Source organism: Diadema antillarum, unplaced genomic scaffold (genome assembly GCF_040938485.1).
Source record: "Diadema antillarum isolate AM-2024a unplaced genomic scaffold, OU_Dant_1.0 scf00000000, whole genome shotgun sequence".
NCBI classification, from domain to species: Eukaryota; Metazoa; Echinodermata; class Echinoidea; order Diadematoida; family Diadematidae; genus Diadema; species Diadema antillarum.
This window is the reverse complement of record NW_027270889.1, coordinates 12,874-25,589: the sequence shown is the minus strand read 5'-3', so window position 1 is coordinate 25,589 and position 12,716 is coordinate 12,874. Positions and strand designations below refer to the sequence as shown.

General features: G+C 37.8%; 1 protein-coding gene across 1 annotated transcript; it reads left to right on the top strand.

Moving 5' to 3' along the window:
- The first annotated feature begins 2,323 nt into the window (after positions 1–2,323).
- Positions 2,324–8,661, top strand: LOC139707909 (uncharacterized). Its single transcript, XM_071629511.1, has 7 exons — positions 2,324–2,504; positions 3,162–3,195; positions 3,746–3,890; positions 5,360–5,533; positions 6,400–6,543; positions 7,589–7,699; positions 8,467–8,661. The coding sequence occupies exons 1-7, from the start codon at positions 2,342–2,344 to the stop codon at positions 8,659–8,661; spliced, it is 966 nt and encodes a 321-aa protein (XP_071485612.1). The 5' UTR covers positions 2,324–2,341.
- Positions 8,662–12,716: the final 4,055 nt, after the last annotated feature.

Genomic DNA, 12,716 nt, shown 5'->3' with positions numbered 1-12,716 from the left:
AGATTAGTGTAACATGAGTAAGTTACAAAGGATCCAGAACTCTGCAGCCCGTCAGGTATAGCAGCAAAGTGTAAGAAGCACGATCACATAACACCAATTCTTGCTGAGCTTCACTGGCTCCGTATTCAAGGATCCAGTACAAAATCATTCTGTTTGTTTACAAGGATATACACAATAATATGTCACCCGACTACCAACGTGTATATCTGAACTGGTCACTCCATATGTACGTCCCTTCAAGAACTCTCCGTTCTGTTTCTCAGCACCTGCTTCAAGTTAACACAACAAGGACAAACACATATAGTGGAAGGACTTTTGCTTATGCAGGTCCAGTCCTCTGGAACTCCCTTCCCCAGCTACTCCAATCCCAAGAAAATTCCAAACTGTTCAAAAAACAATTGAAAACTCACTTATTTCGTTCAGCTCACAACTTTCAGTAATTTTAGTAGTATACTAGAATTATATACCGTCATGATATGTGGTTTTCCACTTTCAACTGTACTTTGTTTGGTCATGTATGTATGTAAAGCGTTTTAAGAACCTAATTTGTGTTGAATCGCGCTATATAAAAAACATTATATATATCTATACGTTATCTATTTATTCATTTATGTACGCCCCCTTTTAGAATATAGAGTCCGAATTAATGATTGTCTGTGCTTCATTGCGGCTAACATTTATCACCAAAACTGACGTTGGTCCTGCCTAAAGTTGATGCAAATTTTTGATTAATATGATACTTTGATGAATGACACATGGTTTTCCAGCCGTTTTCCTCTATCTCATTTATTACTTTGTCTTTGTTACTATTGTTTAGGTTCTCTGTTTGTAAACTCATACTCTTATTGTTTAATGATATCATTTTTTTGTATATGTTTGTATAACATTGCATTTCTGTAAAGTTATTTCATTTGTATGCCTTTTTATGACGGGAATAAAACCAAACCAAACCAAATCAGACATACTTCAAAATAATTTTCTGAGAAGCAAACAAGAAATAAGATATTTGACAGTCCAAATGAAAATATCAATCGCAATTCATGAACAGTTTCGACTCATTTTTGCATACCTTTATATTGATGAGATGTCACAAAGTGCCTCTCATCTACCGCAATCGAGGTACTTAAAAAAAAATGTAATAGTTTCAAAAGCCTTGGCAGAACATGAAAGAGTGCATGTATGGTCATGCATGATTGTTTGAATCTTCACGATTTGGAATCAGCATAACATAACGACTATTATATGCAGAAGAAATGAAACATTTATCACCATTGCAGGAAAAGGGAAGGCGGGTACCTTAGTCACTTGAGTACTTCCCCGGGGTACTTCCACGATATGCGATGTCTCGCAGCGATATCATAAGTAAACGTTTATCGTTTGTATGGTGATATTTGCGTTAATAATGGTTTAATTGCCGTTATTTATGCCGTATTTCATTCGATCTTCACAATAGCGTTTGAGTCATTATATCATGCGGCAGTTGACTGGAACTGGGAACTTAAGAAGACACGTAATTTAGCCACTCAGTCTTATGAAAGATGAATGGCTGCTATAGCGGATGACATTTTACCTTACTATAGTATCTTCTCATTCACACACATGACAGGTATGCTTTACCTAATGATCACGGCGTGGTGGAAAAAGCGGCGACTGAACGAGCTGACGCCCCCAACCGGCGACAACAAGGTTGGCGTCATCCTCGATGGCTCCACCATGCGTCTCGGCAACGTGGGCGACCCGGACGAAAAACTCGATCCGTGTAAGTATCCGTACTTCGGACTCTTGGGCGTTTGACAAAATGACGATCTTAAATGATAAATTCACCTTCAACATGTGGATTAAGATAATAAAGTGATACAAGTGGAACACATCAGTGAAAGTTTTAGGAAAATTTGACAAGCCGTTCAAAAGTTATAAATTGTTAAAGTTTCTGTGCAGTCACAGGTGGATGAGAAGACTACTACAGTTGATGATGTCACATGCTTAGAACGATATAAGAAAAAAGAGAATTCCACAAAATTTCATCTTTTTTTGTTGAAAAAGGTACACATTCTCTAAACTTGTAACTGACATATTATGTTTAGGGCCCTGCATGCTTTCTGAAAAAAGCAGGTCATGTGCTCTTTTATCACGAGAGAAAAATGAAAATATGTTGAATTTTCTTTATATTTACTTTACATCGTTCTACACATAAGACATCACAATCTGTAGAAGGTGGACTTGTCCTTTAATTTTCCAGACGCTTTTTCGACCTTTTCACCGTTTGCTTGCTCTTTTACATAATTAATGACTTAGATGTGACCTTCTAACCCCAGTCCTGTCTGCAGGTGATGTGGAGTCCATGAGCACGCTGAAGCGACACTTCAACCGGCCCGTCTCTCTCATCTTCATAACCCTCCCAGCGGTCATCTCCCTGGCCCTCTGCCCGTGCCTCCTCCTCCTTCAGCTACCCCTTGTGACGGCTTTTTGGCCCGATGGTATGACCAACATCAACGATGCTGTGGGTAAGTGGTCGTAATGATAATATCCCTCTGGTCACAATTATTGGTCATTGATATGTGTGTGTGTGTGTGTGTGTGTGTGTGTGTGTGTGCTTGTATGTGAGTGTGGGTGAGAGGTATGTGTGAGTTTGTGTACCTAGAGGACAAGCAGAGTTCTTTATTTAATGACACCCAGAGGATATATTCAACATTCGAAAAATTAATCCGATTTTATTTTTTTTTATTTTTATTTTTTTTTTTTTGGGGGGGGGGCGGGGGGGCAATTAACGTTCAAGTGGAAATGAAAAAAACAAAGCAATTTGGGGATAAAGTGGTCCACCCAAGTTGGTTTAGGGCTGGACATATTCCTCTAGCAAAATTATAGATAATCCAACCATAGTTATTATTACAAACATCTGATCTCTAAAGCAAGCAAGGCAATTTATTGTAATCATTATATCTTAAAAATGATAATTACCAACAGTAGGTAGGCCTAATGAAAGAACACTAAATAACTTTGGTTTAAGATATTAATCTTGAGTAGGCCCTTTACCGAAATAACAGCGGACGATTGACGTTGATACGATTACTTCACTTACCTGCTGACATAAAAGACCTATCACTTTTTGACATTGACTGCAACACATGATCCGTATCTTTCTTCACTGTCTCCCCATTTAGGCTGCTTTCTTGCACCGGCTGGCCTTGTATATGCGTAAGTATTTGATAAGTATTCAACTTGCTTATTACAATCATGTGCGCGTTACATTAAAGAAGGAAATGTCGACAGCACTCATACTGAACTTGCACCGTTTGGATGATAAAATCACTTTATCGGTTTCCTTTGTATATATTGAAACGATATCATTGAGAACGCGATCAAAGCCATTGACTGTCCATATTGGTGTATGCACCGTCATTTCGCAGACCTTCCATTATTCCAATGTTCTTGTTTTTTCCACCTCACAATCCGCTTCTATATAATGCGCTCCCGTTATAATGAAGTCCGTTGGAAGGGCATTTTTCTTTTGTTATATCGAGATTTTGTTACAGCCGAACATTAAAAGTAAACAAAGATATATAGCTGATAATTTTTTGACCAGCTAAATCAATACTTCATTGTAACGAGAATTTCGTTATTACCGCTTTCATTATAACTAGAGTGCACTGTAAAATCAGTAAACGGTTTGCCGTTGCCGACTCCTATGATTTGTTTAAATATTCATTCAACTTCAACTTCCCACCGATCTCCCATTGCCTTACAGTGTGACGTTCGGTTTCACCTTCCAATCGGTGCTCGACAAGCAACGGATGATCACGGTCACCGTCTCGGCCGAGGTCGGGCTCCTAGATCAAATCCTAGTCATGGCGTCACGAATGAAGTCATTGACTTGCCAAAAGAAGCTAAAGGTAAGCGTTGAAGTTGATATATACGTGGCTAAATGACTCCACAGCGTATACAATATATATATATATATATATATATATATATATATATATATATATATATATATATATATTATGACAAGGCACATTTCCATTCAAAGTCTATTGCAGTAATCATCTTTACTGCTCTTCCTTTACTCTTCTTTATCTTCCCTTTCCATTAATATCCTTTTTTAATTCTTCCACTTTTTCTGCTTATCATCGTTGTTGAATTTATTTCAATGGTTGCTGTTATTATCATCATTATTATCATTGCTATTATTATCATTATAATTGTTATCATCATTATCATCATCGTCATCATTATTGTTACCGCTATCATTACTGCTACTAATATCATTATTGTTGTTGTTGAGTTATCATTACAATAATCATTATTGGTAACATTACCACGACTACTACTACTACTATACTACTACTACAATTACTACTACTACAACAACAACAACAACTACTACTACTACTACTACTACTACTAGTGAGTAGTATAGCAGTAGTAGTAGTAGTAGTAGTGGCAGTAGTAGTAGTACTACTACTACTATTCCTACTACCATAATACTGTATACTACAAGAAAAGACATGATTATGGGACATAATTATCACGTTTATTACTAAAAGTGATCAAAGCAGTAATATCAGTATAGCATCAATAGATGCATCATACCAATATAGGCATGATAGGTTTCCTGCCCGATTTCATCACATTTGCAATCAAATTAATGGAAAGACGTTCAAATTCAAGCGATTTTGGTCACTGCTCTGTATACTCTCATGGTTCGTTTTTATTCCTTAATTCCTTCATGTCATTTTTTATATTCTATTTCATTCACTTTAGAGAGAAATTCATTCAACAACTCAAAGTTGGCATTTACTTTCGCGCTAATTATAGCTGGATAGACGTATAGATTCCATCCCAAGTATATCAATTTCAATTTCATAGAAACACAACTTTGTACTTTAAACGTTCGAATTCAACCAACATAAACAAGTTTCTTCGTGCTTCTACGCAACCTTTTTAGAGATTTGATTACTGATATATGATTTCATTTTCATTTCAAAGTTTCATTTATTCAGTCAGTTTCAATTGTATCACGTGTATTTCTCTCCTGTTAACTTTTCTTCCACTTTCAAATTATCCCCTAACAGTATAATGGATGTAACATTTAAGGAATGTCCATATTTCAGAATAACTTATGTCCACATCCATTTTTTTTTTTTGCATTCTTGATTCAATTCCTACCTCTCACGTGTCCACATCATAATTTGCAACAATCGGCTCAGCTGTAGACGCGCTTCATCCAAGAATATCGCAAATGATAATAGTCTTGCTCATTGTCAAATGCTTTGCCGACTAATTCTCTCTACTATTCATCTACGGACATATTGGTGATAAAGTGTTTTACTACTTTTTGGCACCTCGCGCACTCGTGCAGATCTTCAAACTTGTGAAGACGGAGGTCATCTCGATCATGCAGCAGGTGACGGGCCTACGGGGGATGAGCTCCAAGGATTACCTCCACGAGTACTCGGCCGGCCAGATCTGGGGCCTGGTTGATGTGCTACAGGCAGACGACAAGGGCATGGAAAACTGCGACTCCACGATGATGGTTAGCTGCTGTCCTTACAGTAACTAATTTTCAGAGTGCAATAAGATTCCATGTCTGTGGTGACGTGGATAACACAACAAGATAGTTAATAGAGTGTTATAAAAGTGTCATCTGAAGTTAATAGAGTGGTATAAAAGTGTCATCTGAAGTTAATAGAGTGGTATAAAAGTGTCATCTGAAGTTAATAGAGTGGTATAAAAGTGTCATCCGAAGCGAACGTAGAATAGGAAAGAAAATGGAATTCTAACATTTCACATGTTTTCGTATGGCACTAATATTTGTCGCAAATACTGAATCAAATTCAGCGAAATGATTTCACTGCCTAATAAATTTCCCATCGACCTGTTTACAAACTTCCTTTCGTCTTCATTAAAAAAGAAGAAAAAGTTATTGTGTCGTTATGTCATCTAATATTCATGGATTAAGTGCCTGTGGCAAATATCATTGTTTCATGAAAACGATTGAAGCAGTTGAATCGCTCAGCATTCTTATTGCGTGCCTGATTTTGATAAAAAGTATGAATATATAAATTGTACATTCTTATTATTACATCATATTACAATTTTTATGATAGTTATCTTGATCAGGTTTATTCATTTTCATTCATCATTTATTGAAAATCATTTCTTTGTGCATTTAGCACATGCAAGATAAATACGTTATTTTCTTGTTTAAAAATACGCAAACTTTATGATTAGTTATTCATCGCTTTATCTATCGAGCTACTATAGTTATTTATTCATTAATTCTAATGTATCTATCTACATACCTATTTATATCCCTTTATCTATCTACACATCGATCTATTCATCTATCTGTCTATCTATCTATCTATTCATAATTCATCTAATTTTTGAATTTTTCAGGACAAAATGATAAGTAACCTGCAGGAGCTGTCGACCTGTGCCTCCCAGCGGCACATGACTCTGGCCTACACGGTGCACCCCCTCCTTTGGCTCTTCCTAGAGATGCTAGGGTTCTTCTCCTTTGTCGGGGTGATGCTCATCAGGGTGAGACCTGATTGGTAGAATCTTTAGTGACGTAATCTCATAGATTCACTCGGACACAAAACAGAACTTAAAGGAGGTTTTGCAAATGGCGAAGAAAGAATCTAGAGAATTTTGAAAATCTTGACAATGTTTGAATGATTGAGAATTTGGTGCAATAAGTGTCTTTCCTGCAAAAAAAAAATGCTATATTTTTTTCTTGTCAAACAGCAGGAAACATATTTATCTATAATACACTCAGAAAAAAATAGAGAGAGTAAACACTTTTTCAAGTTCATGTTTCTCATAAGATTTTGATAAAATCATTTTATCATACAAAAGCTCATTTAATTGACTATAGATCATGGTAGATATTACAAAGGGAAATTTTACACATGAGTGAAGACATTCTTTTTTGTCCTCCAAGGCATAAAAGTAAAAATTGCACAAATTGAATTTTTTTATTTATTTGCAAATGCCCTTCAAGAAAAGACCAATTCAGCACAATGAGAGATATGAATGAAACAGCGAAAATAAGTTTTTGTTGCATTGTATCTCTTTATATCCTCAAGCGAATACAAAGTGGGGAACTAGGGGAGGAAAATAAGAATTTTCTGTCAACTCAAACTTCAAATAGCATGAGGAGTAAGCCACAAAGCTGACAAAATGGACGTAATTGCCTTATTTCCTTCTTTTAATTTAGAAATTTAAGAATTATTCGTGAGACAAATTCTAGAACCAAATTTCATTTTCAATTTTCTTATATGAAATAACATTTCCAATTTCCTAAAGTTTTGTTGATATTGCTTCTTCTCTAATAACATTTGAATTCCGATGTGACAGAAGAGTCTTCATTCTTCATTCCATTAATATTAGCCTTTCTCTATTTTTTTTTTTTGGGGGGGGGGGGGCTACAAAGACATTGTAGAGATCATAGGTTTATTTTTGCAAATTAATTTATGTTAGTAGTGTGTTAAATTTGTCTTTTGTTCTCATAGTCATTAGTAAATTTACAACTGTTTTTTTCAGTTTATAACTTATTATTATCACTTTTTTCTTCTTTTTTCAGACCGGATCGGTGCAAATGGACCTCATGATGTGCATCATCACAGTCTTCTCCATCAGTTTGCTGTGCTACGTGGTCGGTGACCTCGACAGTCCGTTTAGTGGACATTTCAGGGTGAGTTCCGGTCATTTGATGGACGTTGTGGTGTGTCGAAGATTTTTTCGATGCCACGTCTCGACATAGAATGATTTGTATTTATGTGATATCTCACCATCCAGAGTCTACCATACACAAAATAAACGCAAGCCAAAAAATTAATATATCATACTTTCGAGTCTATATGCGGCATACAAACTGCAACTACAATTATGGATAAATGACTTAGTAATTAAGTCATATACCATCGCATATGACCAGCTGATTGAGTAGGCCTATATACATTTCTCGCTTTGTCTAGAAAGTAGCAATATAGATTATGACTTTCTGCCATTGTTGCCCAAATGACTCAGCTCCCGTTATCATTTTTACACATTACATTCGAAATTCCCTTCTTCCTTCATTGTCTTTCCTATGTTGTGTTATTTCTCGTTTTTCTGACTTCTTTGAAGCTTTCTTCCTTTCTTTCCCTTTGCTCCCTTGTTTCGTTTCATTTCTTTATATCTCTCCCTGACCTCCTCACACACATTCTTTTTTATGATAGTCGTCATTGGAATTTCATTCAATACCAGGCTTATTTTCACAATGAACTGAATTAGTTTGAACAATAATAAGCAGCATTAAGTTCTTCTCATTTGTGCTTCTGAATCACATTCTTTCTTTCTTTCTTTTTCTTAACACACACACACACACACACACACACACACACACACACACACACACACACACGCATGATGATGCCTTCTAAGCTAACCCCTCTCCATCTTATCCTCCCCCTTCACCAGGTGGATCTAGGCTCGCTGTGGCACCTCGTGGGGAAGTCGGAGCATTTCTACAGGGAACAGCAGCGGGCAACCAACAAGGCTCGCGTGAATGGCGCCGACCAGAAGGCACCGTCGCGCTCCATTCCCAACCTGATCAACTCCGTAGTGGTCCCGGGCATGACATCTTTCGGTAGCGATCTCGACATGAACTTCTAACAGCAGCCCAGATGAGGGCGACCCCCAATGAAGTTAGAGATGGCGAATGTTGAAATAGGTAGACAGGGAATATAACGTTGCAATGGCGGGGGGGGGGGGGGGGGGGGGCGGGGGTAGAGAGGGATTGAAATACACCCAAAATACCACACGATACAGGCACTGTGTGGTAATTAATGTACTACAGGCTCCAAAGGCTAATGTAGTAATGTGAATAGCCGGCTGTGGTATCGATGTGGTAATGTAGGCCCCTATCAAATGTTACCATACAAAGTACCATAGGAATAACTGATATGTTCTATACCACAGGACTTGATGGGCAATGTACCACAGGCTCACGTGGTAATGTGAATAGCCGGCTGCCGGATCCATGTGGTAATGTATAGACCCTATAACCAGTGTTTATGTCCTGTGCATTCCCTGTGGTATGTTTTGATAACACACAAAATATACCACGAGATACAGACACTGTGTGGTAATGTACTACAGGCTCCAAAGGCTTGTGTGGTAATGTGAAAAGCTGGCTGCAGTAAAGAAGGCAAAATGAGCCCTTACTTTATAATGCTTTCTCAGAAATGTTGTTTAATTACTGTGACTTTTGTGTAGCAGCTGGTAATGCCATAATCTTTCATCTTTTAAATGCCATGACTCTCATGTAGAACATCAGAGGCAGCACATTCCATAAAGGCGTGAAACAGTGTGAAGGGTGTAGTCTAAAGTGAAATAAATGTGGTAATTTATGCACGAGTGAAATTATATATACATTTGTGTATGTGTGTGTCTGTGTGTGAATGTGTGTGTGTATCTTTGAATTATATATACCATTGTGCACAGCAATATGATAATACACATGTACTACCCGTGACTAATTTCATTTATGTCCGTAAACCACTGTCGTACATTGAAAAACGAATATGTTTTGTTGTTGTTATTGTTGAAGGAACTTGGACAATCTCATAGAATTTAAGTTATTTGTTGATTGGCGTGATGCATTGCAAACATGTTGTTATCATCAGTAGGGTTCGATCTATAGACATGCTATGTATATCAAATTTTACACGAACAATGCCAGCTTGTTTATTTCTAAATATATGAATGTAATGATTTTTTTTTCAAGTTTGGGGATTGTGATCTACAGTTTAAGAGTGACGCACACTTTCTTTAAAGCCACTATTTACCAATTGCGGATGGGGGAAAAAAACAGCGCTTGGGCTTCAAAATAGATCTAAAATGTGAGTAAGGGATTAAAACAATTAATGTTAAAATGTTAAGTATTATTACATATACAGAATGTGAAGAATAGTCTCATTAAAAGTATTTCTAGAATAAGCCGTCTACATTTATAGTTTATTGAGAAAATTAGTAATAACTCCTTATTTTTGTGGTTTTATCGCAAAATTTGTATAATTGTAGGATGTTTTGCAATACAACTGAATTATACACATCCATCAAATGTGATAAATCAAACATTGTTTTAATCACTGCTCCGCATGGTAAACAGTGGCTTTAACATGGTTTGACAAAATTGCAGTGACAAAAAGTTCTTAGCATTGTATCTATATTGCACAGTTTGCCAACTGAATTTGTATCACCCTAATCATGATAATAAATGATATCCCATGACATTGTACATGTATCATGGAAGGGAAAAGGCAAGATGTTAATGTGAGTCTTTCTTGCAATTATAGTCCAACTATCAAATATTGTAGTTTATGTATTACTACTCTAATATGGAAAAGGATAAGACACACACAAATAGATGTCCATTTATTCTACAGAACATTTATTTACAATACTGGGTCACAAATATCAACATTGTTTGGCATGGAAAATAAATTTCGGCCTTTGCAGTACACAAAACATAAAAATAATTATCTGTGATGCCAAGTGGCGCCAACAAATTTTCATTGAAAAAAAAAACCGACTTCTATACTGTATTTTGAAGTCCTATAATTAATATCTTAACACCATAAGCCAGATCTCAATGTACTTTTACAGCATTACATCAAAACAAGCCAGTTGCTGTTCTGAATAACCACCAAAAAACTTTCGGAGAATGCGTGGGTTGCAGTGACTTCCAATATGCGTATGCATTGGGAGAAAAAAAAATAGTTAAACCAAACTAAAATTCTTCAAATATAAAAACATACAGAATTTTATTGCAGACAATTCTACATTAAATAATTTATATACATCTGCCCTTCTGGATGCAATAACAAAAAAAAAAAAAAAAAGACAGACAGACATTAAACAAATATAGGGTTACATTCTTTTACCTTTAAGAACACAGGTACACATTATATTACCACAATGATAACCAGCAACTTAACTGATTGTATGCAATACCTCTTGTACGTTAAAAAAAAAAAAAAAAAATGGCAAACCTGCATTTGCAAGCATATTTTTTTCATACATGCCTTACATGGGTCTGCACTAACAAACACTTCTTTGCAAATTTCACATGCTGAAGTCCTTGTTTTTCAGGAAATGAGAAAAAATGTCCACATAAATTCCTCTGAAAATGATCCAGAATTACTCACTTTGCTGTACATAAGGTACGTACATAAGTCTCTTTGTGAAAGGAAATAAGATGAAACACCTGTATACAAAAAACAAGAGACCCGCGGGTCTAGCGCTCACCTGAGTATCGCAAGTTCACCTTTCACGCAGTCACTAATCTAAATTATTCACAGCTCTACCAAAATTTGACGAGGCATTCTCAAGTGGAAGATGAAAATGTACAATAAGGGCCCAATTTTTTCAAGATTCCTTAATTTGGGGGAATTGGGGCCCCCTGGGGCCCTCTGGGTGGGGCATGGTGCCCAGTTTGATAAATTGAGATCCTGACCACCTAGGGATGCTACCTGCCAAGTTTGACAAAAATCCATCATGAGGTTTTCAGGAAGAAGATGAAAATGTACAATTCAGGCCCCCATTTGGACCCTTCCAACCACCCCCCCCCCCCACCCCCAAGAGGGGCACCCCTGGATCTCCTATGAACAAACTTGAAACTACAGTCATTAATGTACTCACTCATAGTATTATCTCAGCTCTATAACTTCTGATTCTAGAGAAGATTTTTAAAGATTCCTTCATTTGGGGGGTTTGGGCCCCCTGGGGGCCCCCTGGGCGGGGCATGGTGCCCATTTTAACAAATTGAGATCCTAACCCCCTAGGGATGCTACCTGCCAAGTTTGGTGAAAATGGGTCATGGGGTTCTCAAGAAGAAGATAAAAATGTACAATTTAGGCCCCATTAGGACCCCTCCTCACCCCCCCCCCCCCCCCTGGGTCCCAAGGGGGGCACCCCTGATTCTGCCATGAACAAACTTGAAACTACAGTCATCAATGTGCTAACTCATAGTATTAACCTAGCTCTATCACTTCTGGTTCTAGAGAAGAAGATTTTTGCGGATTCCTTAATTTTGGGGGGTTTGGGCCCCCTGGGGGCCCCCTGGGTGGGTCATGGTGCCCATTTTAACAAATGGAGTTCCTAACCCCCTAGGGATGCTACCTGCCAAGTTTGGTGAAAATGGGTCATGGAGTTCTCAAGAAGAAGATGAAAATGTACAATTTAGGCCCCATTAGAACCCTTCCCCACCCCCCTCCCCTGGGTCCCAAGGGGGGCACCCCTGATTCTGCCATGAACAAACTTGAAACTACAGTCATCAATGTACTAACTCATAGTATTAACTTAGCTCTATCACTTCTGGTTCTAGAGAAGAAGATTTTTACAGATTCCTTAATTTTGGGGGGTTTGGGCCCCCCTGGGGGCCCCCTGGGTGGGGCATGGTGCCCATTTTAACAAATTGAGTTCCTAACCCCCTAGGGATGCTACCTGCCAAGTTTGATGAAAATCGGTCATGGGGTTTTCAAGAAGAAGATGAAAATGTAAAAAGTTTACGCACGACGCACGACGGACGACGCACGACGGACGACGGACGACGGACGACGGACGACGCACGACGCACGACGCACGACGCACGACGCACGACGGACGCCGGACGAAGGGCGATCGCAATAGCTCACTTGAGCCTTTGGCTCAGGTGAGCTAAAAAC

Coding starts and splice junctions, on each gene's coding strand:
- LOC139707909 (XM_071629511.1), top strand. CDS start 2,342: ATGAGCACGCTGAAGCGACACTTCAACCGGCCCGTCTCTCTCATCTTC. Junction 6,544..7,588: donor TCGGGGTGATGCTCATCAGG/GTGAGACCTGAT, acceptor TTCTTTTTTCAG/ACCGGATCGGTGCAAATGGA. Junction 7,700..8,466: donor CGTTTAGTGGACATTTCAGG/GTGAGTTCCGGT, acceptor CCCCTTCACCAG/GTGGATCTAGGCTCGCTGTG.